The sequence below is a fragment of the Scatophagus argus genome, chromosome 1 (assembly GCF_020382885.2).
Source record: "Scatophagus argus isolate fScaArg1 chromosome 1, fScaArg1.pri, whole genome shotgun sequence".
Lineage (NCBI taxonomy): Eukaryota > Metazoa > Chordata > Actinopteri > Scatophagidae > Scatophagus > Scatophagus argus.
Genome location: NC_058493.1, coordinates 4213532 through 4241410, shown reverse-complemented (window position 1 = coordinate 4241410; position 27879 = coordinate 4213532). Strand labels below are relative to the sequence as shown.

General features: G+C 38.7%; 1 protein-coding gene across 1 annotated transcript in view; it reads left to right on the top strand.

Moving 5' to 3' along the window:
* The window catches only part of si:ch211-186j3.6 (neural-cadherin), a 250361-nt gene that overhangs the window by 80174 nt on the left and 142308 nt on the right, over positions 1 to 27879 (top strand). Inside the window, exons 3-6 of the mRNA XM_046396664.1 lie at positions 94 to 319; positions 1356 to 1560; positions 9940 to 10051; positions 16678 to 16927. Coding sequence (XP_046252620.1) covers positions 94 to 319; positions 1356 to 1560; positions 9940 to 10051; positions 16678 to 16927 — 793 coding nt within the window. The remainder of the gene's footprint in view (positions 1 to 93; positions 320 to 1355; positions 1561 to 9939; positions 10052 to 16677; positions 16928 to 27879) is intronic.

Here is a 27879-nt window from a genome sequence, read left to right as displayed (position 1 = left end):
TTTTTTTTCTGTATTGCTCCTCCATGTCAAACAGTTTTACTTATGAGCAGTTTTACCAGTCAGCAATATTACTGATACTGCTTTCATTTTCAGGCGGTGATGGGCGTTTTGAAGTGGACAGGAAAAGTGGCCAGGTACGAACTACAGGCCTTCCCCTACAGCAGGACAGGGAGTACCTGCTAACAGTGGTGGCTGCTGACCGGCTAGGCAGCCGAAGTGCTCCTGCTGTCGTCTCTGTGGTGGCTGGGGCCCGACCCCCACAGTTCACAAATGCTTCCTTCACCATTGCCATACCGGAAAATACCCCTGAAGGACAGCCGTGAGTTTACATATACACACACAGGGATAGAAAAAAAAGCCTGGTGATATTTAAGGAACTATCTCCACAATATATATGTGTGTTAGGATTATAACACAACATTAATGATTCTTACCTGAATTCCTTCTCTAGATCTCTTCATAGATACTTTTATAACCTTCACATATTCACACATGTATGCACACATACACTTCTCATAAACATTCTCTTCCTACCACAGGCATGCTTGATATCCATTCATTACATTACATTAGTTAGTTTTACATCATTTATGTGTTTGAAAAGATGAATTCATCGCTGGCGCATTACGTGCACACATCATATTTCTTTCTTTCTCTTGCGGTTTTAACAAATCTTTGTTTTAGAAACCGCTAAATAGATGTCCATGTTATATGACACATTTTGCCTTTAGCATGTATGAAATGCAGCACCCCAGTGACAGCCTTGCCTTCAAGTATTGATTTGCACACACATATACACAGTCTCAGCACTGCCTAAGGTGGCGCAGTTTGGACTAGTGTCCTTGAGTTGGTCTTATTTTCCCCTGCAGCTTCTTTTGTTTGACTGACACATTTGAAGACCCATTAAAGTGGATCTTCCAGTCTGTTGTTTACATTGATTTCATCTGGAACGCCATCTAACAGTTTCATAGCACGTTTAACATCCAACACCCCTTCTTACTGTACTCAGTGCTCCTTCGATGGACACTGTGCAGATTCTACTGTACTACACTCTACCCTTCACTTTACTTTTCTTTGCTCTTAGATACTTCTGTCTAATCTATTCTTAGGAGCTCTTCTTTTGCTCTATATTTGGCTTTGAGTTGCACCTTGAGCTCTTGGCAAAATGAAAGTGCAACAGCATAATAGTCACAGTCATTTACATTTACAACATCTGTTGTGCAATTTGTTATTCTTGGTGTTGCCTTTTAATGGCACATATGAAGCCTTACAGTTAACAACTGCAAACTTAGAATACTTGTTGCTCTCTTCTGCTGCAAATTCAGTCAATGTACTTTTCTTCCATGTCTGCCCAGCTTCCTGGTCACACCTGCTGTGTCCTTCCAGAAGAAACCAATCAGCTACAGCCTTCTCATCAATCCCAGCAGTCTCTTCTCCATCTCAGCAGAGACTGCTGAAGTCAGCCTGACCCGTCCCATTGACTACGAGGGTGACCAGCATCGCTATTTGCTATTGGTGCGAGCCAGTGAGGGCCTGGACAGCATGAGCAGTGCAGCAGAGGTTTGTTTGTGTGTTGTGAATTCCAAGTCACATTTCCACTGTCAAATTCAATGAATGGGTGGCCATCAATACTTAAAGATTTTTGACATTACAAGATGGTCTCATGAAATTTTACAGTCGTGCAGAATACTTCAAACAATATCTGACAAAGTTTCAAATTAATACGTCTTCTACCAGCCGTGCAATGTCATTTGATTTGTTTCTCGTGCAGCACAGCCGACTTTGATCTGCTATATTTCAAATTAATGTCAAGCTCTTGGGGAAAATTGGTGACCCAATGCAGTAATAGTTAGCTGGAGGACAGCTGTTGAATTATGGTGAGCAGTGGTGATTAGTATACATTGCAGACAATAAAATAACCACACTTGATCATAAAAACCTCAACCTACTCTTGAGTTGGGCATGTGCTGAAAGGGCTGGAATGCTGTTAGATTTGATTTAAATTGATTTCAAGTTGCTGTATGCATGATCAGAGTTGTGAGTGTTACTGCCTGGTTGGTCTCTCTCTTTATTTTAATGAGAGACATTTTGAACTCATCAGTGTTATGTACACAGGTTATTGTGGTGACCCCTTAACCTGAATTTATTGCAAAAGTGCATTAAAATTCTAAACCTAAAAGACAACTGTACATGTCAGGTTTAAGTCTAAAAGAATGATTATAATATTCGCTCAAAACCAAACAGACTTGTCAGTCTGGAATGACTGCTCTGGAATTCTCAATGACTTCCTCATGTTGTCAGAAAGTGAGAGAGAACAGCGGCTGACCGCTGCAGGCATCGATGCATCTGGTCTGGTTTCCATCATTATTCTGGCCTCAGGCTAAAACATGTCCTGCTGAACCATCTGTCCTCAACTGCTCCGCTCTGGGACCCAATGGACTACAGAGCAGAGAGAGAGAGAGAGAGAGAGAGAAATAATGGAAGAAAGAAAGAAACTGGTGTGTGTCATGGGGAGCCAGGCCCCAGCCCATGCCTGCCCTCAGGAGCCAAGGTGAATTTTATGGACATCCACAAGTACAGGTTCATCATCCCTGAAAAGCCAACACCTTTTAGACTGCTACCCCTGCCTCTACAGTTGCCCCTATTGGTACATTTCACTACAACCACCAGATAGCACAGATAATTGATTTTATTATGAAGATATAGTATGTAGCACTTTCACATTAAAATGTCTAAAAATGACAGGACTTTTGTTATATATTTTAATAAGTTGTGTACTTATGTTATCCCAAATGCATCCAACAATGTTCAAATCAGATCAGTAATTTTTTTTTAATTTGGTTGCCTGTCGATATAAATTCCAGGGGAGAGTCAGAGAGTGAGGTGGGAAGCTGGCAAATGTGACTAGACATAATATGAAGAAAGCTAAAGCATTAACCAGTGACCAAGTCTGAGTCACGTCAGATAGATTTTTATCTGCACTGGAGGTTAACAATGAAGACCACAACTCCCACACGCCCAAGCCATGTAAATCTTTTGTTTTTATTGAGAGACCTCTAGCAAAGGTGTTCAGTGAGGTCAGGGCTCTGTGTGGGCCAGTAACATTCTTCCACAAGTTCCAGTTCAGTCAAGTTCTTTCAGTCAGGTTCTTCCACACCAAACTCCTCCGGCCATGTCTTTATGGACCTTCCTTTGTGCACTGGGACACAGTCATGCTGGAATAGAAAAGGGCCTTTCCCAAACTGTTGCCACAAAGTTGGAAGCATAGCATTGTCCAAAATGTCTTGGTATGCTGAAGCATTAAGATTTCCCTTCACTGGAAGTAAGAGGCTGAGTACAACCCCTGAAAAACAGCCCCAAGTAGTGTCTAATAATGTGTCTTGATGCTTTTGTCTATGTAGTGTACTTCAGCACATCCTGCATCATACAGTGTTGTCTGCCTGGTTTGCATTCTGGTCACCTCACATTGGGTTGTCTTGTCTTGAGACCTCACGTCTGTTATTATCATTATTGGTTTTATTATTATTGTCATTTTGTGATTGATGCTGTTGGTGTTGCCTGTCAAACCAAAAGCCGACACTGACTTATTATTTTATCATAAACCGTGATATTTTCCTCAACATAACATTGTAATTTTGTTGCCAAAATCTTAAATTCACAAAGTCTAGAAATAAAAAGTCAGTAAAGCTTCATGTGGAACATGAGCTCCAGTTACCTGGATCCAAATTCTTGCTTTTGATTTGTTTTCGTTCTTTATGCACGATTTGCTTTCTGAAGACCCTTTCCATTTTGTGCCTTCCACTTCATTTATTTGACAACTTTAGTTTCTCTTTACGTTGCAGATTTGATAACTACTACGATGACAACATCAAGTACAATCAGCAAATAAATTATGATATGATATTATTAGATATACTTTTACTCCAGAAACAGTATATATACATGACTTTCACTTGCGACGGGCTATGTCAACTATGCACAAGATCTGAGTACCTCTTTCACCTCTGGTGTGATAACAAATATACGTATCATAGGAAACCAACGTGCACTCAGATCAAAGGGTGAGATGAGATCATCACTTAGATCATCAAATTGTCCTGTGAAATCATACCCATCCTGGTCAAATACCAAGTTATTTGAGAGTCCCAGAGGCAGAAACCTTATACTGTGCATTTAGGACAATTCTTTTTTTTTTTTTTTAAAGTGTCATACACTTTTTATGTTGTGCTTTTTCTAGAAAAATATTAAAAGAAAAAAAAAAACAATTTGCAATATTCAGAATTTTGTCTGAAACGTTTCACTGGCCAATGCTCAGTGCTCAGTGGATGGGGTGTCCCAAATGAGTTTACATTCTTGCGGTTTATTAAGATAACCCATTTTTTCGTGGTTGATATATAGCAGTGACGCCATCCACACTGTTCCATATTATTCCCTGCTACTACTGCTGTTATGTCAATATAATTCCAGTTAATATACCTATATCTATATCTATATATAGATATGTATAGATATATATATATATATTACACCTATATATATTATATTTTACACCTTATATTTGGTTAAATAGATTTAGTTTTCCGAAAGGCAGAAAAATATAAATATATCCATGTCAAAACACTGTTTATTAGATATTGTATTGGGTGTAATTGATGAATATATTCTTGAAGATAAATCATTAAAAAGAAATAAACAGACAAACAAAGTATATACTACTTTACATACTTTATACACCATACCACACCACATTCTGACAATATGATTGGCTTAAAATAATTGTGGAGTTGCCACAGAATGTCTGAATGTGTTCAATTCATATTAAACATGTACCATTGACGAGTATTAGAATGTAAAATTTATGAGGTAAGCAAAATAATGCCTCACCTAAATTCCTTATTATTACACAACTTGTATTATACAAGTTGAAGTTTAATAAAAGACAGCTTGCATGCTCATAACTGCAATGCACTTTCATACATTCCTCAGTGTTTTAGAAAATAAACTTCCTCTTAGTAAAATAAACAGCAGTGCTGACACTAATGGAGGTTGCGGATGGGATGCTACAGTAACTCCCTCCACAGTGGTAAACATGCAACAGTCAGCTTCTTCCATCGGTGCATTCACATGGAAAGAAAACACTGAAAACGCAGCTGAAATGAAAGAACTGCTGTGCAATAGACTGCACAAGGATTTGAGGATTATGACTTTAAAGACCACTGAAGGATAACAAGTAAAAAAAAAAAACAACATTTAGGAAAAAAAATTAATGAAGTTACTCTAGAGGTCCTTGTTTTTGATGACTACTTTAAAATGTAACCATATGGCTGTACTGTTTGTTTTCATGATTTCATGTGTAATGCACAGAAACATATTTATTTATTTTACTTTTTTTTTTGTGTTACCTTATTCTATTTTATTTTTATTTTATTCTTCAATTATATGTTACTTGTTACGTTCTATGTATGCACCAATCACCAAGACCAATTCCTAGTAATGTGAAACCTCTTCACTTACATGGCAATAAAGTCTTTTCTGACTTGGTGTTTAGCGTCTCATGCATCTAAAACATCCCGTATTTAAAGGAAGCCCACTTTTCTCCCAAATATAAATACAGACATTTTGAGATCATTGCTGATTGTTGTATTTTGATAGTTGTATATCTTTATTAAGATATTATCTGTTTTCATTCTGGTATCATAGTCCCATCAACAGCAGTAAATAATTTTATTCAGTTTTTAGAGATTAAAATAAAAGCAAATGAATTCCTGTGGTTTTCTTCTTACAAATAAAAACTAAAGAAATGTACATCATTCATCATTCATCATTCATTCATCTGAATGCAGTGAAATTCCACAGCCAGAATTGAACTGAGAGCATAAAGTTAAAGTTCGGTCTGTCCTAATGCCAAATCATATTATGTAATTAGAAAAATTTTGAAAATGCCGACTGATCTAAAACAATGACAACCCTTGACCATGCTAAAACATAAACATAGTTTTGCTGAAGACTTAATAACTTTTGTGAAATATGTTTAATTTTAGACAAGAATGCAGCTGTCCTGAGACTGCTCAGATTGGAGACACAATGAATATGCATCCTGTTTGCTTCCTTTGTTGTGAATGGTTCATGTTGATCCTGTAAACCAGATCTATATAAGACACCATCACACTGGCCTCTCCCTGAACCAGAAGAACACATATGTGAGAATGCTGTTCATTGACTATACTAATTGGCCGTTCAGTACCATTGTGCTCTCTAAAATCCGAGAGCTACGGCTCAACATTGCTTTGTGTGATTGGAGTTGGACATGCCCCCGTCTCAATCAGTGGGATTATACTGGAGAGACTCAACACTTCTCTCAGTTCATATCAGCAAGGACCTGACCTGCAGTCACCACATCAACACCATCACTAAGAAAATGAGACAATGATTTTTGTTCCTGTACATGCAGAGGAGGTTCAGCATGGACTGTAGGATTCTCTGCAACTTCTACAGGTGCAGCAATAAGGGTATCCTAACAGGCTGCGTTGCCAGATGCTCAGCACATCACCTGGACAGAGCTGCCATCCATGGGGGAACACTACACCCATTGGTGTAGGATAGAGATCAACAGGATTGTTAAAGACCTCAATCACAGACAACCTGTTTTTGCTGCTCAGGGATAGCCTCATTCCTCTTGACTCTCTGGCTCATTACTGTCATTTTAAAAAGTAAAAAAAGCAAAAGTATTCACCCCCCCCCCCCTTGGCTTTTTACCTATTTTGTTGCATTACAATTTGTAATTTAAATGTTTTTGTTTGTTTGTTTTTTTTATCTGAATTTTATTAAATGGATGTGCGCATAATAGGCTAAGATGGTTCAGTGAAGTGAGAAAAATAGATAAAAAAGAATGAAAAAAAAAATAAATTGGCAAATGCACAAGTATTCACCCCGTTTGCTATGAAGTCCCTCAAAAGTTCTGGCGCAACCAATTACCTTTAAAAGTCACATAATTACTGATTTAAAGTCCACCTGTGTGCACTCTCAGTGTCACATGATCTGTCAGTGCATATACACCTTTTCCGAAAGGCCCCAGAGGCTGCAACACCACTAAGCAAGAGGCACCATGAAGACCAAGGAGATCTCCAAACAAGTCAGGGACAAAGTTGTTGAGAGGTACATGTCAGGGTTGAATTATAAAAAAAGTATACAAATCTTTGATGATCCCCGAAAGCATCATCGAGTCCATCATCATCAATGGGAACGAACACGGTACCACAACAAACCTGCCAGGAGGGGGCCTCCCACCAGAACTCACGGACGCGGCATGGAGGGCATTAATCAGAGACACAACAAAGAGACCAAAGGTGACCCTGAAGGAGCTGCAGAGTTCCACAGCAGAGACGGAGTAACTGTCCATAGGACCACAATGAGCCGTACACTCCACAGAGCTGGATTTTATGGAAGAATGACCAGAAAAAAAGCCATTACTTAAAGATAAAAATAGGACAACAGTTTGAGTTTACCAAAAAGCATGTGAGCAGTCTCCCAAAATGTATGGAGGAAGGTGCTTTGGTCAGATGAGACTAAAATTGAACTTTTTGGCCACCAAGGAAAACGTTATGTCTGGCACAAACCCAGCACATCTTATCGCCCCAAGAACACCGTCCCCACAGTGAAACATGGTGGTGGCAGCATCATTCTGTGGGGATGTTTTGCCTGCAGCAGGGACTGGGAAACTGGTCAGAACTGAGGGAAAGAAGGATGGTGCTAAATACTAGGATATTCTTGAGCAAAACCTGTTTCAGTCTGCCAGTGATTTGAGATTGGAATGGAGGTTCACTGTCCAGCAGGACAATAACCGTAAGCATACTTTAGCAGCACTCGAGAGGTTAAAGGGGAAACATGTCTTGGAATGGCCTAGTCTAAGCACAGACCTAAATCCAATTGAGAATCTGTGGTCAGACTTGAAGAAGTCATTTGCTTCACAATGAGGCATATTCTGAAAATGAAATGAGGCGAACCTTCAAACAGTCCATTTTAATTCCAGGTTTTGTTGCAACAAAACACGAAAAATGCCATTTTTTTGGATACTTTTGCAAGGCACTGTACATGCACCATAATACTCTGTCTTTGGCTTTCTCATCTCTCATTTTACTTGTCTGATTTCCTTCTGCACATTTTGTATGAGCATCATTGGAAGGAGCCTGAGAACCAAAATTCCACTGACAATAACTGCTTCCGTACAGTAATTGCTGTCCATAAGATAAATAAAGAACATAAACTAATCATCATATGGTTTAACATGTATTATTAAGGCTTACTCTATGACAATGTTAATTTGCGTTCTAAAGAAGGCTACAGAAATGGTGCCACCATTTTTGTTTGTTTAGTTCTCCTTTTTGGCTTTTGATTTTATTTGGCTTTTCAGAAGTCTGTCTGTCTGCCAAAATAGCTGACAGAGGCGGTGTATTTGTGTGGACTGGAGTCACTGAGCATGACTTTAATTTGCAGGTAGTTTCCAAGTTTCTCCCTCCAGGAGTGATAGCTCGTCGGCACCATTAGTTACCTAACCAGCCTGAGACCTGCCTGCAGCTGCCCGAAGTGCGCGTGCGTCCACGCGTCTTAGTACGTGTGTTTGAGCTCATCTCGCTTTATTACGGCTGACTTCCCCTCTCTTCTCATTCAATCTCGCTTTTGCCTGAGCCTTGTACTCGCATACACTGTACGTTCATATATCTTGCCAAAGCCTCGCCATTTCCTGTAAAACTGGTACACAGGCTCCCTCATTCCGGTATGCAACCACACACACAAAGACTCACAGGCAAACAAAGATTAACAGTCACTGACAAACACACACAAATCACGTCAGGGAGTTGACATGGTCAGATTTTATTTTGTTGTCCGTTGCTTCGAAGCTGATCTTTGCTGAAGGATTAACTGATATTACAGAACTTCATCTTACCTACCAGGATTTAATACCAATGTTATTTACACACCACTCACAGTGTGTATCTGTGTGCTTATCAGAGAGTGATCTGTAGTGTTTGTGTGTTTATTTGGAATAGAAGTGGGGCTGGGGGTCAGAGAGGCTCGCCTGCCAGCCCATGTCTGTATTTATTCCTCCTGAAAGCTGCGAGCAGGCAGTCAACATCTGGTAGAAGATGCTGCGTTTGGCTTAATGTCCCTAATGAACTGAACAGCATTACATTGCTCACACCACACAAATTCATCTCTACAGACTGATCCACTCTCATTTGTTAGCTCAGGGCCTCTGAAAAAACTGCACGAGATTGCATTCTCTGCTGATCTACAGAAGGGATCACAGTGCCGACACTGCAACAGCCCCATTGAAGAGGGGTAAATAAACCAGAGAGATCAGGGTCAGGGCATGCCTCTGGAGAAGGTTGGGATGAGGCTTCCTTTTGGTTGGGGATAGGGTTAATTTGGGTTACTTGGAGATGAAAAACGACTCAGGACCCAAAGAAAACCAATTCCGGATGGTGCCTGAAGTAGTAATCCCAGATTTAAATTTTCATAACACCAACCCAGTTTGACTTTTAATCTCCAGCCTTTCCACTTGTGATTGCCTGGGCAGTTTTAGCCCATGTAGATACAGTAACAGCATTAGGGAAACATGTATGAAAACTCAAATATAGAAACTCCATATTCATTTGTATTCTTAAAAAGCAGTTTTTGGGAAGTAAATTGTTCCAGATATATGTGTGATATAAATTCTTTTTTCCTCCGGTGTACAGTTTGGCACAGGTACAAGGCACATGGTATGCAAAACTTGTGTTCTTTTGTTCAGCTTTCAATATTTTTTTCTTGCCATGAAGAAGAAAAAGAAGTGGAAGGTCTGTGATGAAGGTCAGACTTGATACTGCTTACTCACGCCAACCCCTCTTCCTTGTCTCTATCTTTCAATCTCCTCCACTCCCCTCCTCAATTCCCTCTCAGGTGCGTGTTGTTATTGTCGATGAAAATGACTGCATTCCCGAGTTTCTCCAGTCCATCTACAGCAAGGACGGTGTACCAGAGACTGTGACAACAGCCACGTCCCTGCTGCAAGGTGAGACAACTCCCCCATCATGGTTAAACTCCCATTAACAACCCAGAGTGCGCTTCTATATATTTGCCTTCAGACAACATTAAGTGACAGCAGTTTCCAATAAAGAAATACATAAATAGAATAGACAAATAAATTTCCCATTGTTTTCCTATGGTTTATACTTTGAAATTAGAATATGAAATTCACTTTGCTGTTTTCTTTAGCTTTTGCATTATAAAGTAAGCTGCTTTTGTGTTGTTTTGCAATCTATCTACTCTAATTAAAAACTTGTTAGTGTGTTCTAATTAAAATTATGTCTTCAAACACACCTGATAAACACAAGAGAGAATGCATTAATCATGATGTTTTGAGGGGAAAATACTGCAGTGGTGTTTCTTTTCACACTCGAGGTTGAATTCATATCACCAGTAAAAAAAAAACCAAAAAGAAAAACCTGTGAATCACAAGAGGAGTTTTATTTTCTTTATGTTCATATTAGGCTGTTCGGTGTTTACAGAAACAATCTAAATTTTACCTTTGGGGTTTGTGGAAGTAAAGCTAAACTTGGTGCAACTGAGTGGGCTAATGTGTGTTTGTGTGGGGTCTCTGATATGTAAATGTCTGAAAAGCCCTGCTGTAGTGCCTCTCAGAGCAAAATAAAAGTGGCTGAGCTTTTTTTAACATTCATATGTTATGACTGGACAGGAAACTGAGTAGATACTTGTCAGCACTGGCAGCCGTGAAATCACAGGCACTTCCATCAGTGCAGCTGCTCTAGCCTCTCCTTTCATGTAACGACCCAATTTCCACACAGGGATTGCTTCAGTTTCACCCAGTGTGAGGAGATGGTAATGGTAACTGTTGTGTTTATGCTTATCACAATTTGATCTGTCACAGAGTGACCTAACATTGAGAGGCCCAGTCTTTAGGTTCTGACAGACTGCCAACAAAACCGACAGCAAAGCATTTCACACCTTTGTTTTTCTTTACACTCTGCATATTCAATTCAGTTTATTTATATAGCGCCAATTCACAACAAAAGTTATCTCATGACACTTTCCAATTAGAGCAGGTCTGGACCAAACTCTTTAATTAAATTGTGATATAGAGAACCCAACATTCCCCCCATGAACAAGCATTTGGCGACTGTGGCGAGGAAAAACTGCCTTTTAGAAGACAGAAACCTCGGAGCAGACCCCGGCTCAAGATGGACGGCCATCTGCCTTGACCGGTTGGGTTGAGAGAGAGAAAGATAGACAGACAAAGAGGGAGAGGGGGGTCGGGCGTGAGAGAAGGAGCACACAAGCAGAGATGCATAGCAGCAGTAATAATACCAGAAGTATTGGAACTGTAGATAATGACAATGAAGTATACAGAAGGTACAGTACTTTGTTGATTATGATAGCAATATTAGTAGCAATAATAACGGTAGCAGCTGCATAAAGAATACTCTGATAGCCACATGCTATTTAAAATATTTTTTACATCTTAAAAAAGTGTGATTATTGATCCAAATTGCATAACTGATAAAACAGTTATGTGTTTGTGTGTGTGCGTGTGTGTGTGCTCAAAACAAAGTTTTAACCTAAAATGAAATTAAAAGGTTTTCATACTGCAGGCTAAAATGGAAACAAAAGCAGAGCTGCAAATTGGTATTGACAAGAACAAAATGCAGGCAAATAAAGCACTGCATGCAGTACGTAAATTATTAATGACTGCAGTTATGACACCTCAGTGGAAATGCTCATTAGCTTCAGCTGCAGGCGGAAAACTTTTGGGCTGGATTGTAAAGCTTTGTTGTTTTTAGACTTGTGCTGCAGCCATTGCAGTCATTCTCATGACTATCATTATCACCATTAGTGAAATAGGCTATATAATAAAGGGGATGCACACTCTCATAGCCTGTAAAATCACATTGTATCTTGAGAAAATATTACTTTTATAATTGAATTTCAGTCACTTTTGTTGAATTTCAGAAATTGTAATGACATTTAAGCTTTGCACAGGATAAAGAAACAGGGGAAGAAAACTCAATATTGACACAATAACTGCAGATGCGTGTTGCTTGTAGACCCATTCTCATATGGAAAAGTGCTTACCTGTTTATCTGTGTTCTGGAAAATACAAGTTCAAAGCAATAACTTGCAAAACAGTGAGAAGAAGAAGAGGTCAGAACTCAGTCAACACCTGTAGTGTAAAGATTTGCTGTTGATAAAACTAGGAAAGGGTTGTCAAACAGATTTACCATAATGCAAAGTTAATGATGATATAAAATTTAGTTTGTCAGAGCAGCTGGCAGTACTGCGCACCATTCTCAGACAAGGAGGCGGTTCATAGGGGACAAAATGTCAAATCAAACAGAAAATGTGCAGCCTCTAAATAGTGATTTATTTGTCTCCATAGTTGTCATGTGATCTCAGGATTGGTGGTTTGTATTGTTAGAGAGAGAAAAAAAACTTAATTTGTATGATATATCACTTATAATTTGACCATGTTTTGAGTATACTGTACCTGAGCTTTACATGTGCACACCTCAGCAGAGCAGCACACAGTATCAGCAAAATAAATCTACATTGTTCTTTCCCTTGTTCTTTACTCATGGGAATGTGCTTTGCGGTCAACACTGTTTTTGTGAGAGTAACAGGATGAGTGGTACACCATGTCACAGTACTCTACAGCATTTTAGTATGCAATGAAGATACACTGTATATGAATCAAGTACTGAAAAAAGTCAATGAAATTGCTAACATGCTGATATTAACACAAAGTGCAGCTGAGGCTGATGTAAATGGCATTAGTTCTGCAGGTACTTGGTCATAAACCAAAGTATTGAACAAATTGGAAGTTTGACCTGATGTTAGTGCTAGATGAAAAAAAATTGGTCAAATTCATCCTACTGCCAGAGAGCCATCTCATTAGCTTGGCTAAAAACACAGATGTCTCAAGGCCATTTAATGAGAAATAAATGTGAATAAGAAAGGATCATTCTGCTTAGTGCTTTCTAAATTGTCATTACAGAAGACAAGAACTAATGATGAAAATGAAAAGTGAGCGAGCGAATGAGGGACTGAGGTGTGGTGTAGGAGGGTGTATGGATGCACAGCAGGCACAGTCAGCTGCTGCCAACAACAGGTGCAGCAAGGGAGGGGAGAGAAGTTTCACCCTGCTGTGTGTGTGTGCACCCACTGATGTGTATGTATGTAAGTGTTAGCAACTTTGGGTCTGTACTTTTGTGACTATCTTTAAGAAACAAAACAAAACAAAAAAAAAAGATGTCAGCTTCGTGAACACATTGTATCTGTGTGATTATGAGATCTGTATAACAGTATATGCCTCCTGAAAGAACATTTCCAGAGTTCCTAGTTTACAAGTTCGAATATGGACAATTAGCTTGTAAGATTCATGCACCTTGTTTTCCTTGTTAAATTTCATCTTTCAGACAAAAATGCTTAAATGCATTTTACAGTAAATTTTACTCAATCCAGCTGTGAGTGCACCTGAAACTGAAACAGCCCCACCTTTTTTGTCCCCCTTCCTTGATTAAATGGGTCAAAAGGCATAGTATTACATTAAAGGAATGAGGAGAAATAGGCATTCAGCATCATTTTGCTAAATCATGTGCTAGTAATGCCATAATCAGTCCCATCATGAGAGTGGACAAATGTGTACTAGACCAAGTTGGACAAAAAAAACTGTACCAAGCAAGCCAATTATCTTGCTTTCCGTAGAGATCTGAGGCTCCTGCAGTTTCAATCTTCAGTACAAAATCATTATGTGCCAGAAAGACATGGGAGGTGCAGCTAGAAATGTGCTGCACACACACACACACACACACACACACAAATAAGTACAGACACATGTAGTGATGCCAGCACAACAATGCTGATTCAAGATTACACCGGGACTTACTGACAAATACATGCTCAATCTGAAGAGCACAAATCTGTACTTAGTAAATTAAGTATTGACTCATATGTGACTTGTATTTGGCCACTGCATAGGATTGGACTCCATGCAGGCAAAAGCACTGCAGTTCATTTTTTTCTTTACTCTTAGTCACTGGAGGAGAGGTTATTCATCACTTCACAGCAGTGAAACAGCTGCCTTTCAGCTGCAGTTCAGGAAGATGTCAGTTCTTGTAACCAAGACTATATTGCAGGGTAAACAAACACAAATTCACTTTGTCCAAGTTGCAAGGCCGACATAAATCTAAATAACAGAAATTACTCATTGCACCATAGTGAGTAACTTAAAGTGTTGCCAAAATGGACAAAAACTGCCATTTGTACACCAGATTTGATGCGGTTTTGTATTGCAATTTCTTTCTAGCTAAGAAAAATGAAGAAAGAGGCATCGTGCCTCCCGTGTTTACAATACATTGCACAATTTTTTTTTTGCTGTCTTTCGGAAAAAATCCATCTTAATTAGGCTTTAAAGCTTCCTCCTTACCTGTCACTCCTTCAACACTGTCAATCTTTCATCAGCGTTTTTAGTGTTAATGAGATGCTCTTCTCTCTTTCAGGTCAGCTTTGTGGTTTAAGGCACTAAGATTTCATATTTTCATCTTGCAGCATTACTGGGAGAAGTTACATAAACATGAGGATGTAGCTGATTTTAGTTTAGTTTGATGGTTGTTCTGGATGTTTAAGATCACAAACATTTTAATATCAGAAAGTTACAGATTCCAAGTAAACCTGTAATGAAACAGAACAAATCATTTGATAGTGATAGAGTTTATAAACCTTTCTCTGAACTGAAATGTTTTATGTTGACATTTTATCAGAATTATTAATTTGAGGGTCCTCCCAAGGTTTTATGGCAATATAGAAATTTTATTAGTTTGTTGAAGCAAGCAGTGATGTTGTGTTGATGTATTTGTGTGTGTATTTATTCATATGCATAGCTGTTTATGTTGGTTTTTCTCTGTGTGTGTGTGTGTGGGCACACAGGCCAAATGCAATGTAAGGTGAATTGGAGAATTGAGAGTTTGATGGTGAAATGACTTGTTAGCGGAAAATATGCTTATTCAAATCCCTGGTGGTGTTTTCAGTTTTAGCAAGGCAATCAATTTGTGGCCAAGCGAGTTCTGGCTCCATGGATTCCCAATGTGTGGTGTATAAACAGAAATGTTGCAAAGTGACAGCCTCCCAATGCATGCTGTGCAAATAACACTTATTCCCCTTATATTATAGAATTGAACACTTAAGTCAGTGGGGGCATTGCTTGCTTTTCAGTCTTCACTTCACATGTGAAGTGATTAGATAACCTGTGCTCATGTTGAGTTCATTTGCTGAAATACAAGGAATGAGAACAAAACTTGGCTCTGATCTTAATAAGAGAACAAATTGTACTTTTCTCTTTCACCATGAATTAAATCAGTGTGCTTTTCTTTGGCATAAAAAGTAAGGTCGCTGCATGTAATTACTGATTTCTTTAAAAAAAAAAACAGAAAAAAAGGAATTACAAATCAGACAGAATAAGAAATAACATCCAACATAGCACTGTAGCATTGTGTGAAAAATGCACCCAAATTTTCTACTACGTAGGATGGCCACCCCTTGTGACTGGACAAAGTCCCTGTATATATTAGATCAATGCATTACAGGAATATGGGTCTTATCAATGTGATTTGTGGGATTTGTTGCATCCTTTCAAATAGATGGACACCATGATGAGAACATGTGTGATAAATAAACTGCATGCTGCACTGCTGCATGTAATTGGCAATAATAGTGGAATATGTATTATTTATTAGTCATGTGAACAACTTAGTAGTAACAGTGTCTTTCCTAAGGGCAAAAAACAAACAAACAAAAAAAAAACCCCTGAATATTTTGTTTATGTAAATGTAGTCATTTGCAATAATGTATTCTCTGTGTGTAAGTGAAGGATTTGAATTTTTCACTGTTTTTGAATAGCTGTTATTGAGAAATACAGTATAATGCTTTCATGTACGTTTGAAAAAAGGAAAAGTTTCAGCCAAATTTTGCCCAAATTTAATAGAAGCTAAACCTGCAATGGAAGGCTGCTTACACTTTGCACTTCATTTTGTAAAAAGAGAATTCAGCCAAGCCAAAAAAATTATTTTCTCACTCTCATTCATAATCCTCATGCTCTATTTAATACCACTTAGACGGTTTCAAATATTTCAGATTTTTATTAGCTTGTACCGTATGTCTCCCTGTAATGTTTTTCATTTGATTACACCACAGAAAATAATTTATAAATTCATAATATATTTTCTAACTTAATTGCAAGATTGTTGACTGATAAAGCTATCAGAGTTGGAAAAGTCTGGGTATGACTTAATTTCTGCACAGCACTTGTGGTTTGACAAAAGTGACAAAGTTAATATTATCTTTCTAACACAGTTTTAACAAGTTTTGGTTTGAGTGTTTTGAGACTGAGCAGCACCTTTGCTCACATAAGCTACATTCATTGATTGACCGTGATCAATCTAAAAATGCTTTCACAGCCGGTCTAATTACATTCAGTTTGACTATACCACCAGAAAACATCACATATACCAGCCACCATGTTAGCTTATAAACTTCAAATTGAAAGGAAAAGGTTAGGATCTACAGGTTCTCTCTTTGTTTGCTTCCTCTAACTTTTTTCTCTGTTCTCCATTTTTTCCTCATCTTTAGTGTCAGCAAATGACTGTGACTCCGAGGAGAATGCAGAGTTGACCTATTACACCCTGAGTCCAGACTTTACCATTTCTCCTCATGGGACCATTTTCCCAGCAGGACCTCTGGACTATGAGAGGCCCAACCACCTGTATGAGTTTGTCGTGATGGCAGTTGACAAGGGGGAGGTCCCTCGCACTGGCACAACCACAGTACGGATTCGAATGGCTAATGTCAACGATGAGGCACCTGAATTCTCCCAACATATGTAAGTAGGAATCAGTCAACTAAAAACTGAAACACAGGGTGTTAAATATGAATGGAACATTTTCACAATTGCAATTAAATGAAATATATAGTCTCCAGCCCCCCCGCGACCCTGACGGATAGGTGATATAGCAAATGGATGGATGGATGAAATGTAAAAAGTGTGAAATTTACATTTTCACATCCTAATCACACACATTCTAAAAGGCAGTTTTTTCTTTTTTTCTCGCCACAGTCACCAAGTGCTTGCTCAAGGGGGAACGTTGGCTTTTCTATATTACAATTTAATTAAAGAGTTTGGTCTAGACCTGCTCTAATTGGAAAGTGTCATGAGATAACTTTTGCTGTGAATTGGTGATACATAAATAAACTGAATTGAAATGAAATTGAATGATCATGGGTTTTGTCTGTAAGATCTGCTACAAGCCCAATTCCTCAGTGTGAGATTTTTCACTGCTGGTGAGGGTAAGACAAGAGCGCCTGGCTGTCTTTCTGGTGAGCAGGACCACATGACAGTTATTCTGATATTTGTACCTCAGCTGTCAGTAGCATGGCTGAAGATTCTCTGTACTGGAAAGCATTGTTATGGACAAACAGTCTGGTACTCTCTTTGTTAAGTTCTTTAGTGTGCCAGAATGAGGGTTTGTCTGCAGAAGTTTGCATATATACCACACACACACTTATGAGCATCTCAAGTCAAGTGCAGCCACCATCTGCTGAGATCTGCTAAAAAATGTTTTTCTGTCCTTGAATGAATGAAATTGCATCTTTGAGTTCTTAATCATGCATAGATACACTTTAAATTCGCACAAAAATTGTGTAACAGGACAATGCATGTGTGGTGTAAACAGATGAACTACATGAATGGACTTAGTCTATCTGAGGAGTGTTTGGAGATCAATTGCATACCAGTTCATGAAGCATATAAAATATGGAAAACCAAAGCTGTTTGAGAGAGAGCAAGAGAGAGAGAGAGAAAGAGAACGAGTGAGTGTCCTGTCTTGTTAGGTCAGCTCCTTACAGCTGCTTCCCAATTCAACATTGCAGCTGCTGTTACCCACAATTCCAGTGCTTTTTTTTCCCCCCGGTGCTGCTGTGGTGCCTGCATCTTTTAATTGGTTGATTTTCTGGCAGAGAGCTGGGCAGATTGGTGAGGCAGGGTCAATCAGCCGTGCCCACCAGCACCCTCAGGAGGCCCTGATCCCACACCGTGTGTGTGTGTGTTTGTGCCTGTGTACATATGTGTGTATTCAGTAATTGAGAAGGTCCCAGAGAAGTGCAGTGTTGGAATGGACAGAGTGATGTAGTTCGTATCATAAAGTGCATCCATGCATCCTGCATCTGATATGCATGTGTTAATGTTTTTTATAGCGGGACGGGATTAGTCTGTGTGTGTGTGTGTGTGTGTGTGTGTGTGTGTGTGTGTGTTGGGTTGTATTGATTTGCTGTCAGTGACAGCAGAATAATCAGTCAGTTTTTCTTCAGTAGCTCTCAACTCTGCACTACGGCCACAAAAACAATACTGGACAATCAGACGTATGCACACACAGAGCTCCACAGAGCTCCAGAGTCATCCATGCAGACACACATATGTCTTCATAGAAAATAAAACTTACAAAGATAAAATTAATTACACTGTGTGGGGTGTTGTTCACTTGTATGTGCTGAGTCAAAACATGTAATGGACAGAGAGGAAAAGAGAGAGATGGGAAAGCAAAGAGGTCATTGATTATATATTATCCAGGCAGAAAATCTGGCCTATTTGTATTGATTCTTTGAAATAGAAGCATAAATTATAATGAGTATTTGTGTGTGTGTGTGTGTGTGTTTGTTATGTGTTGCCAGTTTAGGTCAAGTGTAGGGGCTGCAAGTCTAAAAAATATCATTTGCAGTATTTTTTGAAGTGCCGTCCTTTTGAGACTGGCTATGATGGTAATGTTGTTCAGGAAAGAAAGGAGGAGGAAGAAAAGAGAACTATTTGTTTTTTTTCATGTTTCTATGAAGTCCAGGCTCTAACTCTCAGATCTGCCTCTTCACTGCATGGCTCTCACTTCCTGGTGAGTGACATAATAGCCGCCTTTCATCTATGTGCTGTCACTTTGCTATCAGGACCCTATTACTGTACCCACCATGATGTACCATTCTGTTGCCACAGAAACCTGGGATGTTTCCTCCACTGTTCTAGTGTATGGACACCTCATGAGTTCATGTCCACATTTCTATGGCAGTAATGAACTTCATTTAAATTAATTTAAACTATCACTCATCCACATTTGAACTTACACTTACACTGGATTGATTCCAGGTGTGCATTTGAGACAGACACGAAGAACAGAAGCTACTGATGTCATGCTAAGGCAGCTTATCAGTATATCTATGCAGTTTACAATGATACATTGCTGATTAATCCTATGCAATTAGCCGTTCAAAAAAAAAATAATTCAGACAGAGGCCCTTGATTTCAGACAGGTCAACAAAAGCAGGCTTCTATTTTTTATATTTCATAGAATCTTTCAGATTTCATCAGTTTCCCAGGTGAAATGATAACTGTCAATGGCAGATCTTTGCTACTTCTAGCTTGCTAATTAACTTTAGCTCTCTGAATTAGTTTTAAAAGTGGTCTTGAGCTGACTGATGATTGTCAGAACCTAAAGAAAGTTTTTCACTTACGCACTCGATGACTACAAACAAGAAAATATGACTACACAGTTTTGTTTAATGATCCAAAACAAAATTAAAGCTATAACAGATTAAAACTATATGTCCAATTAAAAACTCAGCAACCATCTCAGTTGATAATTAATGTAGAGGGTGTGGAAATAAACACCGTTGTTCTTATGTTACACTGTAGAGCTAGTTAGTCATAGTATTATATCATCTTAAGTAAATAATTTAACATCACAGAGGTCCCTGGAATGGTACCATAGTAAAAAAGAGAACTTTCTGTAAGATGCAGATAAAACACTGCAGCAGTAAACACAATATGTGTTCAGTGCTTCATCCAGATTACTTCTTTATTTTAAAACCAAATTATGCAAATTGAATAGTATTTCCTCGAGCTTCAGTCCAGAAATATGACCTAGTGCAAAACAAATCCATAAATCCATTTATTCCATAATCCCTCATATAGCGTTATCACATCCACATGAACCGTTTAGAATTCATCCTCTTCTAATAACATTTCAGGGCTTTCAATAAGTTGTAGATAAAGTGAACTAGAGCTAGTATAATCTTATAGTGCAAATTACAGAATTACCTAATTGTACTTATAACAAGCAACTCTTCGTGTGCAATAGTACTGGACTTAACAGTTAATTTGGACTTCCACTCATACAGAAATATAATACTTTCTCAAAGAAACAAATGCAACTTCATAAGGGACATTACAAATTTTCTCCTGTTACTTTTACAAATACAAGTAAAGTCCGAATACATCCCTGTACAGAGTGAATAAACCCAAAACATAATGACTTGCCTGGAAGACCAGGCTCAGGTAAATCAAGCCTTTGTCTGTGCTGCAGCAGCTTAGCAGTGTCTGAACAAACTTTAGCATGGTGCATTTTAAAGTTTCTGAAATTCAATATATATAACAAAAATAATCTGTTAAATATTACGGGTCCCAAGATCAATACCACAGTAACAAAAGAAACTTCTGTAAAATGCCAACAAAGTATAGAAGCAGTGAAGACAAGGTGTGTTCAGTTCTTCGTCCTGATTACTTCTGACACATGGACTGAACGCAGATGGAAACGGGGGCAGGGTCAGTACACCTGGGTGCTGCCTGCCACTTCTTTTCATAGTCCAATTGAAAAATAAAATAGGGTGATAGCTGTTCAGTTAATCAGTAGCAACAAATGTGGTTTTTGGGGATGTCACATAAAGCAATCCAAAGGATTAGATTTAGTCGCATTAGTGTTTTCAAACAGTATGTTTCACTTGTATGACAAAATGGTTTTATGATGGGGACAAATTCAAGAAACTGGCAAAGTAACCTTGGGTAAACAAATTCAGTACAGAGTTGGACAGATCTGCTAATGTTATCCAAAATTCTGATATAGTAGCATCTGGTGACATATAGGTATAGTAGTATTCAGTGTTACACCAAATTTAGCTATAGTTCATATTTACATTCATATTTAGTTAGCTGAACATACTGTTGCAGCAAACATTGGGACAGATAAGCAATATTTACTCCATTTAATGTGTACTTTTCTAAGATTTTGCCATAGGTTTAGTTTAAAGCGGGCATGTTTTGGTTGTTTTTAAGGTGTCTATAATGTTTAAAAAACCCATTAGCTTAACCGCATTCATATTATTCCCTGCTGCAGTATTCATTCTTTGTTTGAAACACTTTGGTGTAGCCTAGTCCTCCTTAAGCCCGCCCTCCTGAAAAACCTACTCTGATTGGTCAACCACACAGACTTGAGGCAGCCATTCTCATCATTTCTGAGGTTAGCCCCATCAGTGTTTTTAGCTACCAGTCAGCTGCACTTCGACCAAGGATATCAACACAACAACCGCTTCTAAATCAAAAACTTCACCACTGAGGGTTAGAGAAGTGATATGACCCATATAAGCTTCAGCCTCACTGCTACTGAATTAAATCACATCCATAACCAAAGTCACTGATATTGTAGTTTAAAGTTTTTGTATCTTTGCCATGACATAAAGAGGTGGCAATAGCCAGAGACATCAATATACCTCTTGCTCAGGCATCACCTGGTATTGTTCTGGGAGATGTTTTCCTCCAAATCATATTTCTTTGGTAAAAGCCTTTATTTCCCATCCCTTGTTGTTTGATTCCCTGTATTAACTTAATAAGAAAGTCGAGCAAAGATAACATTAAGGTCATGTTGACTTCAAAGCAGACATTCACAGCAGATTTTCAGCAATAATGTATTCCCACTCAATTTATTATGGAGACATGTTTGTTACAATTGTTTTGGCATAGCCTATAGTGAATATTCTTCAATATCAACAAGACTTACTTTCTTTTTTTGTTTTTTTAATGGTACTAAACCTGGGAAAGTGACCCTAAACCCACCCCCAGTATGTATGAAATTATTCGGTGACCTAGTTGTTCAGTTCTTCATCTTATTATAAACCTATTGTATAAATATTTGTAGTTTAAAAAAAATGTTTCCCCAAAACCTCATTCAGCCAAGGCTTATGTCTAAGTATATGGAACCATCATGTTCTAGTTTGAGTGTGGCCATTTATTTGTTTTGTGAAAACTAAAGATGCTGTCTGTAGTGAATCACAGACTCTCTAAGAGGAAGGGGCAAAAAATAAATGAATGAAAGTATGACAACTGATGAATATTAATTTATGCCAGAGATTCATGCCAGAGGACTGAGTGATTCTGTATTCTTTGATGGGAATTAAAAGGTTAAAATTAAAATGCTGTTGTAGTTTACTTATTATTTTGTTAATTTCATTTCTTAAAAGTCTCAAGAATGCAGGAAACAAAGTATCTAAACCTTATACTTTTCTGGGTGAGGACCCTCCCAGACCAACACTCACGGTTTTCAAATTCATTCCCCCCTTCTGTTAGAGTTCTTGAGGTTGCTAAACATTCAACAGATCAAGCTTTCAGACTCAACAGACCAAAACAGCAAACATGTCACTGGAATATTGACAGAAACAATATAAATTTTTTCACATGAAACACTCACTGCACACGCACACACACACATACACAAACATATATTCCACCAGTCCACGAATTTAATAACATGGCACTTTTAACCTGCCAGAGCCCGCACTTATTAATTTGCTTTAACAAAGACTGTTGCAAAGACTGCTTCAGTGCTTCTATTATAGCTACGTCTGTTACAGTTATCACCATCTCCACAACCACAGAGGATGTAGTGGTGTTTCACAACCACCAGGGGGATGGCAATTGTTCTGTTATTGTTGCCGGCTCTCGTGGTATACGCCATATTGCCAAAAGTATTCACTCACCCATCCAAATAATTGAATTCAAGTGTTCCAATCACTTCCATGGCCACAGGTGTATAAAATCAAGCACCTAGGCATGACTGCTTCTACAAACATTTGTGAAAGAATGCGCTGCTCTCAGGAGCTCAGTGAATTCCAGCGTGGTACTGTGATAGGATGCCACCTGTGCAACAAGGCGAAAGGCCTGGTCGTGAAATTTCCTCACTACTAAATATTTCACAGTCAATTGACAGTGGTATTATAACAAAGTGGAAGTGACTGGGAATGACAGCAACTCAGCCACTGAGTGGTAGGCCACGTAAAATGACAGAGCAGGGTCAGCGAATACTGAGGTGCATAGTGTGCAGAGGTCGCCAACTTTCTGCAGAGTCAATCGCTACAGACCTCCAAACTTCGTGTGGACTTCAGATTAGCTCAAGAACAGTGCATAGAGAGCTTCATGGAATGGGTTTCCATGGCCATGCAGCTGTATCCAAGCCATACATCACCAAGTGCAATGCAAAGTGTCGGATGCAGTGGTGTAAAGCACGGCACCACTGGACTCTAGAGCAGTGGAGACGTGTTTTCTGGAGTGACGAATCACGCTTCTCCATCTGGCAATCTGACGGACAAGTCTGGGTTTGGCGGTTGCCAGGAGACCAGTACTTGTCTGGTTGCATTGTGCCAAGTATGAAGTTTTATGGACAAGGGATTATGGTGTGGAGTTGTTTTTCGGGAGCTGGGATTGGCCTCGTAGTTCCAGTGAAAGGGACTCTGAATGCTTCAGCATACCAAGAGATTTTGGACAATTCCATGCCAAATCCCAACTTTGTGGGAACAGTTTGGGGATGGCCCCTTCCTGTTCCAACATGACTGCGCACTGGTGCACAAAGCAAAGTCCATAAAGATAGATAGGTTGAACACCTTTGGGATGAATTAGAGGGAAGACTGCCAGTCAGACCTTCTCGTCCAACACCAGTGTCTGACCTTACAAATGTGTTTCTGGAAGAATGGTCAAAAATTTACATAAACACACTGAACCTTGTGGAAAGCCTTCCCAGAAGAGCTGAAGCTGTTATAGCTGCAAAGGGTGGGCCGACGTCATATTAAACCCTATGGATTAATCATGTGTGTCTTGTCATGTGTTTCCATGTATTATATTCCAGGTTTTTGTCATGTCCTGTTTTATTTTGAAAGTGTCACTTCCCCTGTGTGTCCCTGTTTCATGTAACTTTACTTTGGTTTCTCATGATTGCATTCTCCTGCCTTAATGTGTTTCACCTGTCTCTTGTTATGTTGTCTATTTAGTCCTCGTCTTCCCCGTCACTCTTAGTCAGATTGTAGTTCAGTCGCCATGTGCTACGTCAGGAAAATCTTGTCATGTTTCACCAAGTTTTTGCCACAGCTTTTTTTGTACTTTTTGTTTATCCTCACCACAGTAAGTTCAGCGGGGGTTCCCAGTTCAGAGGGGTTCAGCCCTCTGCGCCAGTGACACCGTGCTTTTTGACAATATGCCTGTAATGACAGATGAGCGAATACTTTTGGCAATATAGTGTATGTGCAGAGGAAATGAGGGAATTCAGGTGCCAATTCTGTCCACCTATGCAATTACATGAATAATAAATAAAACGTGAGTAGTAATCCAAAAAGCAAATGGAAACATGGCATTTTAATATAGATTACCACTTCTCATTTCTCTGTTCTCCATCCATGCCTTATCTGAATAAACTAAATGAATTCAATCATTACATTCAGTTATTAATTTTAAAAACTGACATCTGGGGGCTGGCTTAAGGGACACATCAACAGACTGAAAATGAACTAAAACAAAAAATAAATCAAAAAGCTTTAAAAGTAATTAGTGTGTGTTGGTGTATGTCTGAGGCGGTTCTCAATTGCAGCATTGATCAAGCCAAACAAGAGTTGTGGAAGAGCCTGAATGTGATTGCAAAAGGCATCACATGATCTCACTTTCTCAGACAGTTACATAGTCAGTGGACAGTGCAGTGGACGCCTATGGGCATCTGCTTGAAAGAATTAGAGAAAGGTATGTGTTGAAGTTACGGTGATGTAAGTGTCAAGCATGATTACCTTTAAACTGCCTTCTGAATAGGTCTTTGATGATATGGAGGGCACAGGGTGTGGTCATCTGTTTCCTTTGCCATTATTGTTGCAAACATTGGCCAAATTTAGTCTTTTCCTGTTTCTGTTGGTATGTGTTGGAGGGAGGGGGTTATCACTTGCACTGGACCCCAGTGGTAATTCAGATGTGGAAATTTTAGTTAAAGTCGTGCTGACTTGTTCTGGTGCTCTGGAGGTTTTGATGGTAGGACACAATCTGTTTCAGTAGATAATTTGCTCAGCTATAATTTTCTGGGGAAGAAGGTTTAATTTAAAGCTTCAAAACAACTACTAAAACTACTGGAATTATTTTGTGAGCTATCATTTCCAACATTAGAAATAAAATTCAAGTTGCGGACTTCCAGCAGTTTCCATTATCAATTAATCTCTTCATTTTTTCGTCTTTTATTCATTGTAGAGTCATCAGAAATGATCACAATTACCCTGAGCTTATATAGTGTCCCCAGATAGCTTGTTTTTTCCAACAAACAAAATGAAGAATATTCAATTTACCCACACTTGAACCTGGGAGAAACATTTCTACTTGTTTTACTGCTTAAATGAGCAATCACTTATCAAAATTTGTTTTCAACACAGTATTATTAAAATATATTTTCTACATATGAAAAGTTGATATGTTTTTCAGACCATTACACTCCAACCTCAACTGTTGTTGCCATTTCAGGCTGTTTGTAATCATAAGCCTAATTGTAAGCCAAGTCCATTTGAGTCTATAATGATTACTCTGTCTGCATCTGTAATGCTAAAGTAGAACTAATTTGGGGAGTCAGGACAAAAGAGGCTCAGTAGCCTGTGCGAAGGAGTCATGCATAAATTCAACTGCACTGACAGCATCTGTAATTTCACCATCAAATTACAGGCAAAAATGCACAAGGAGGCCTCGGTTCTTTCTGGCTTTCAGGTGAGATAAATGCAAGCAATTATCTAATGATCTTTCAAATAGCTTCCTTAGACCACAAGTGGAAGCCGTTTGATCGATGTGCCCCGTGTACCCTTAGAGAAACTACATAATAAAGAAACACAGCACAGCATCTCCCCTTGCCTGACTTGTGTATTGATCTGCAGGGAAGTGTGCGGCTTGCGGAGTGTGAGCTGAAATTACTCAACACTCCACAGATGGAGCAAACGAGTGGCACATCACTGATCTTCCCAGACAGAACTAGTCCAACAGTTGTTGAGGCAGAAAGACGGCAATGACAGAACATGATCACAGTGTTCAAGTCCTAATCAGATACCTTGTTTTCAGTGAAAAATGAATAGGCCTCGTCATTAGTGTGGAGTGACAGACGGATATACATATATGTCACTAGACCTGTATATTGAATGTGTATGCTCATGTGGGCAGGCAATGAGTCATTGATAAAAAAGCGAAAGCAGAAAGAGCATGTCTTCTGTTCTGAGCTTTAAGCTCAATATGCCGAAAAGTGCACATACACACAGACAGAGACAATGATACACTTTTTCAGCAAAAAATGGTGCTCCACTGAAAACTATTGGCAGTGTGTGGATTGTTGTGAGTAACTATAACATTATTTTTGAAGGGATAAGTCTATGTCAAGTATTTTAAATGGTATCTCTCAGTGCACTGAGCACAATGACTAAAATAGACTTCACCACTCTGGTATTTTGGTGGCAATAGAGGTCTCAGAATAAAATCAGAAACCTCAGGAAACAACCAGCAAGAAAAGAAGTAATGGCTTGATACCAGTGAGGCTAAGTAAAGGAATGCCTCTGTCATTTTAGTGAACAGACTTCCTAGCATCCAATTTATTCTTCTGAACAGTTAATCATCAAGGATATTGCTGCACCACAGTTTTAAATGTAACTCTAGCTGTAATGTATGTAAAATAAGAAATGATGCAATCTACAGTAAAAAGACATTGCTTGCAGAATTTGCCTCAGGCTTGAGATTGTTGCTGATGTTTCAGTAGAAAAAAGTAGATTTTTTTTTTTTCATTTTCAGTAACTGAATGGCATTTTTTTGATTACTATTGTCATTTTTCAGTCCTATTTTCTCCTATTTCCTATTTTGGCTGATAACTCATTTATAGAAAAACTGCACTGGAGACCATTTATGACAGCTTTATATTTGCTGCCTTTGGTTAGCTTTGAACAGCTTTCCAGGTTTTCAAATGTACATGGCATTTTACTGCTGTTTTTGTTCAATAAGCTGTCAACCTTCAATTCATAGCTGTTAGTGTTAATACTTAATAAGTGTTCATTAGCAGGTATTCCATTAATTTGTAATTAACAGTGTAGTAGTAGTAGGCTTTATCCCAATGCCAGGTACATCTTGGTGTTTAACCGATAACCCACAGGGGCTGGCATATTGCATTATACAATGAAGTCTGCTGCTGCAAGCAGGGGTGCCTGAACGGTGTTCCGAGAATTTAGAGTGTGAACTCTAATGTCAACAAGGTAGGGAGGCCAGCCTTTCAAGAAAACTTTTCCTTTCAAGCACATCACTGGTTCAGCGATATAGTGTACTGTATGTGTAAGGCCAAGAGAAGTTCAAAGCTGAAGTTCAAAGTGCTTCTCTAAGATGCAAAGACAAAACTGAAGGGGAATTTCAGAGCAAGAAGCTGGGCTCAGTTTGGTATGCGGGTGCTGATAGTAAGCGAATGTCAAGGCAAGTCGGTTTGGATGGGTTATATATATATATATATATACATATATATATATATATCATGGATGATCAAAAACAGATATTTGTTAATGAATCATAGTAAAAACACAAAACAAACAAACAAAAAAAAACCCTGTTTCCTGTTTGCAAGTCCATACCAAACACTTGCATAATATTCTAATGAGACAGTTGAGATAAGCTAGTAGAAGATGAGCTACTGCTGTTTCTGTTTTTCTTGTTGTAGT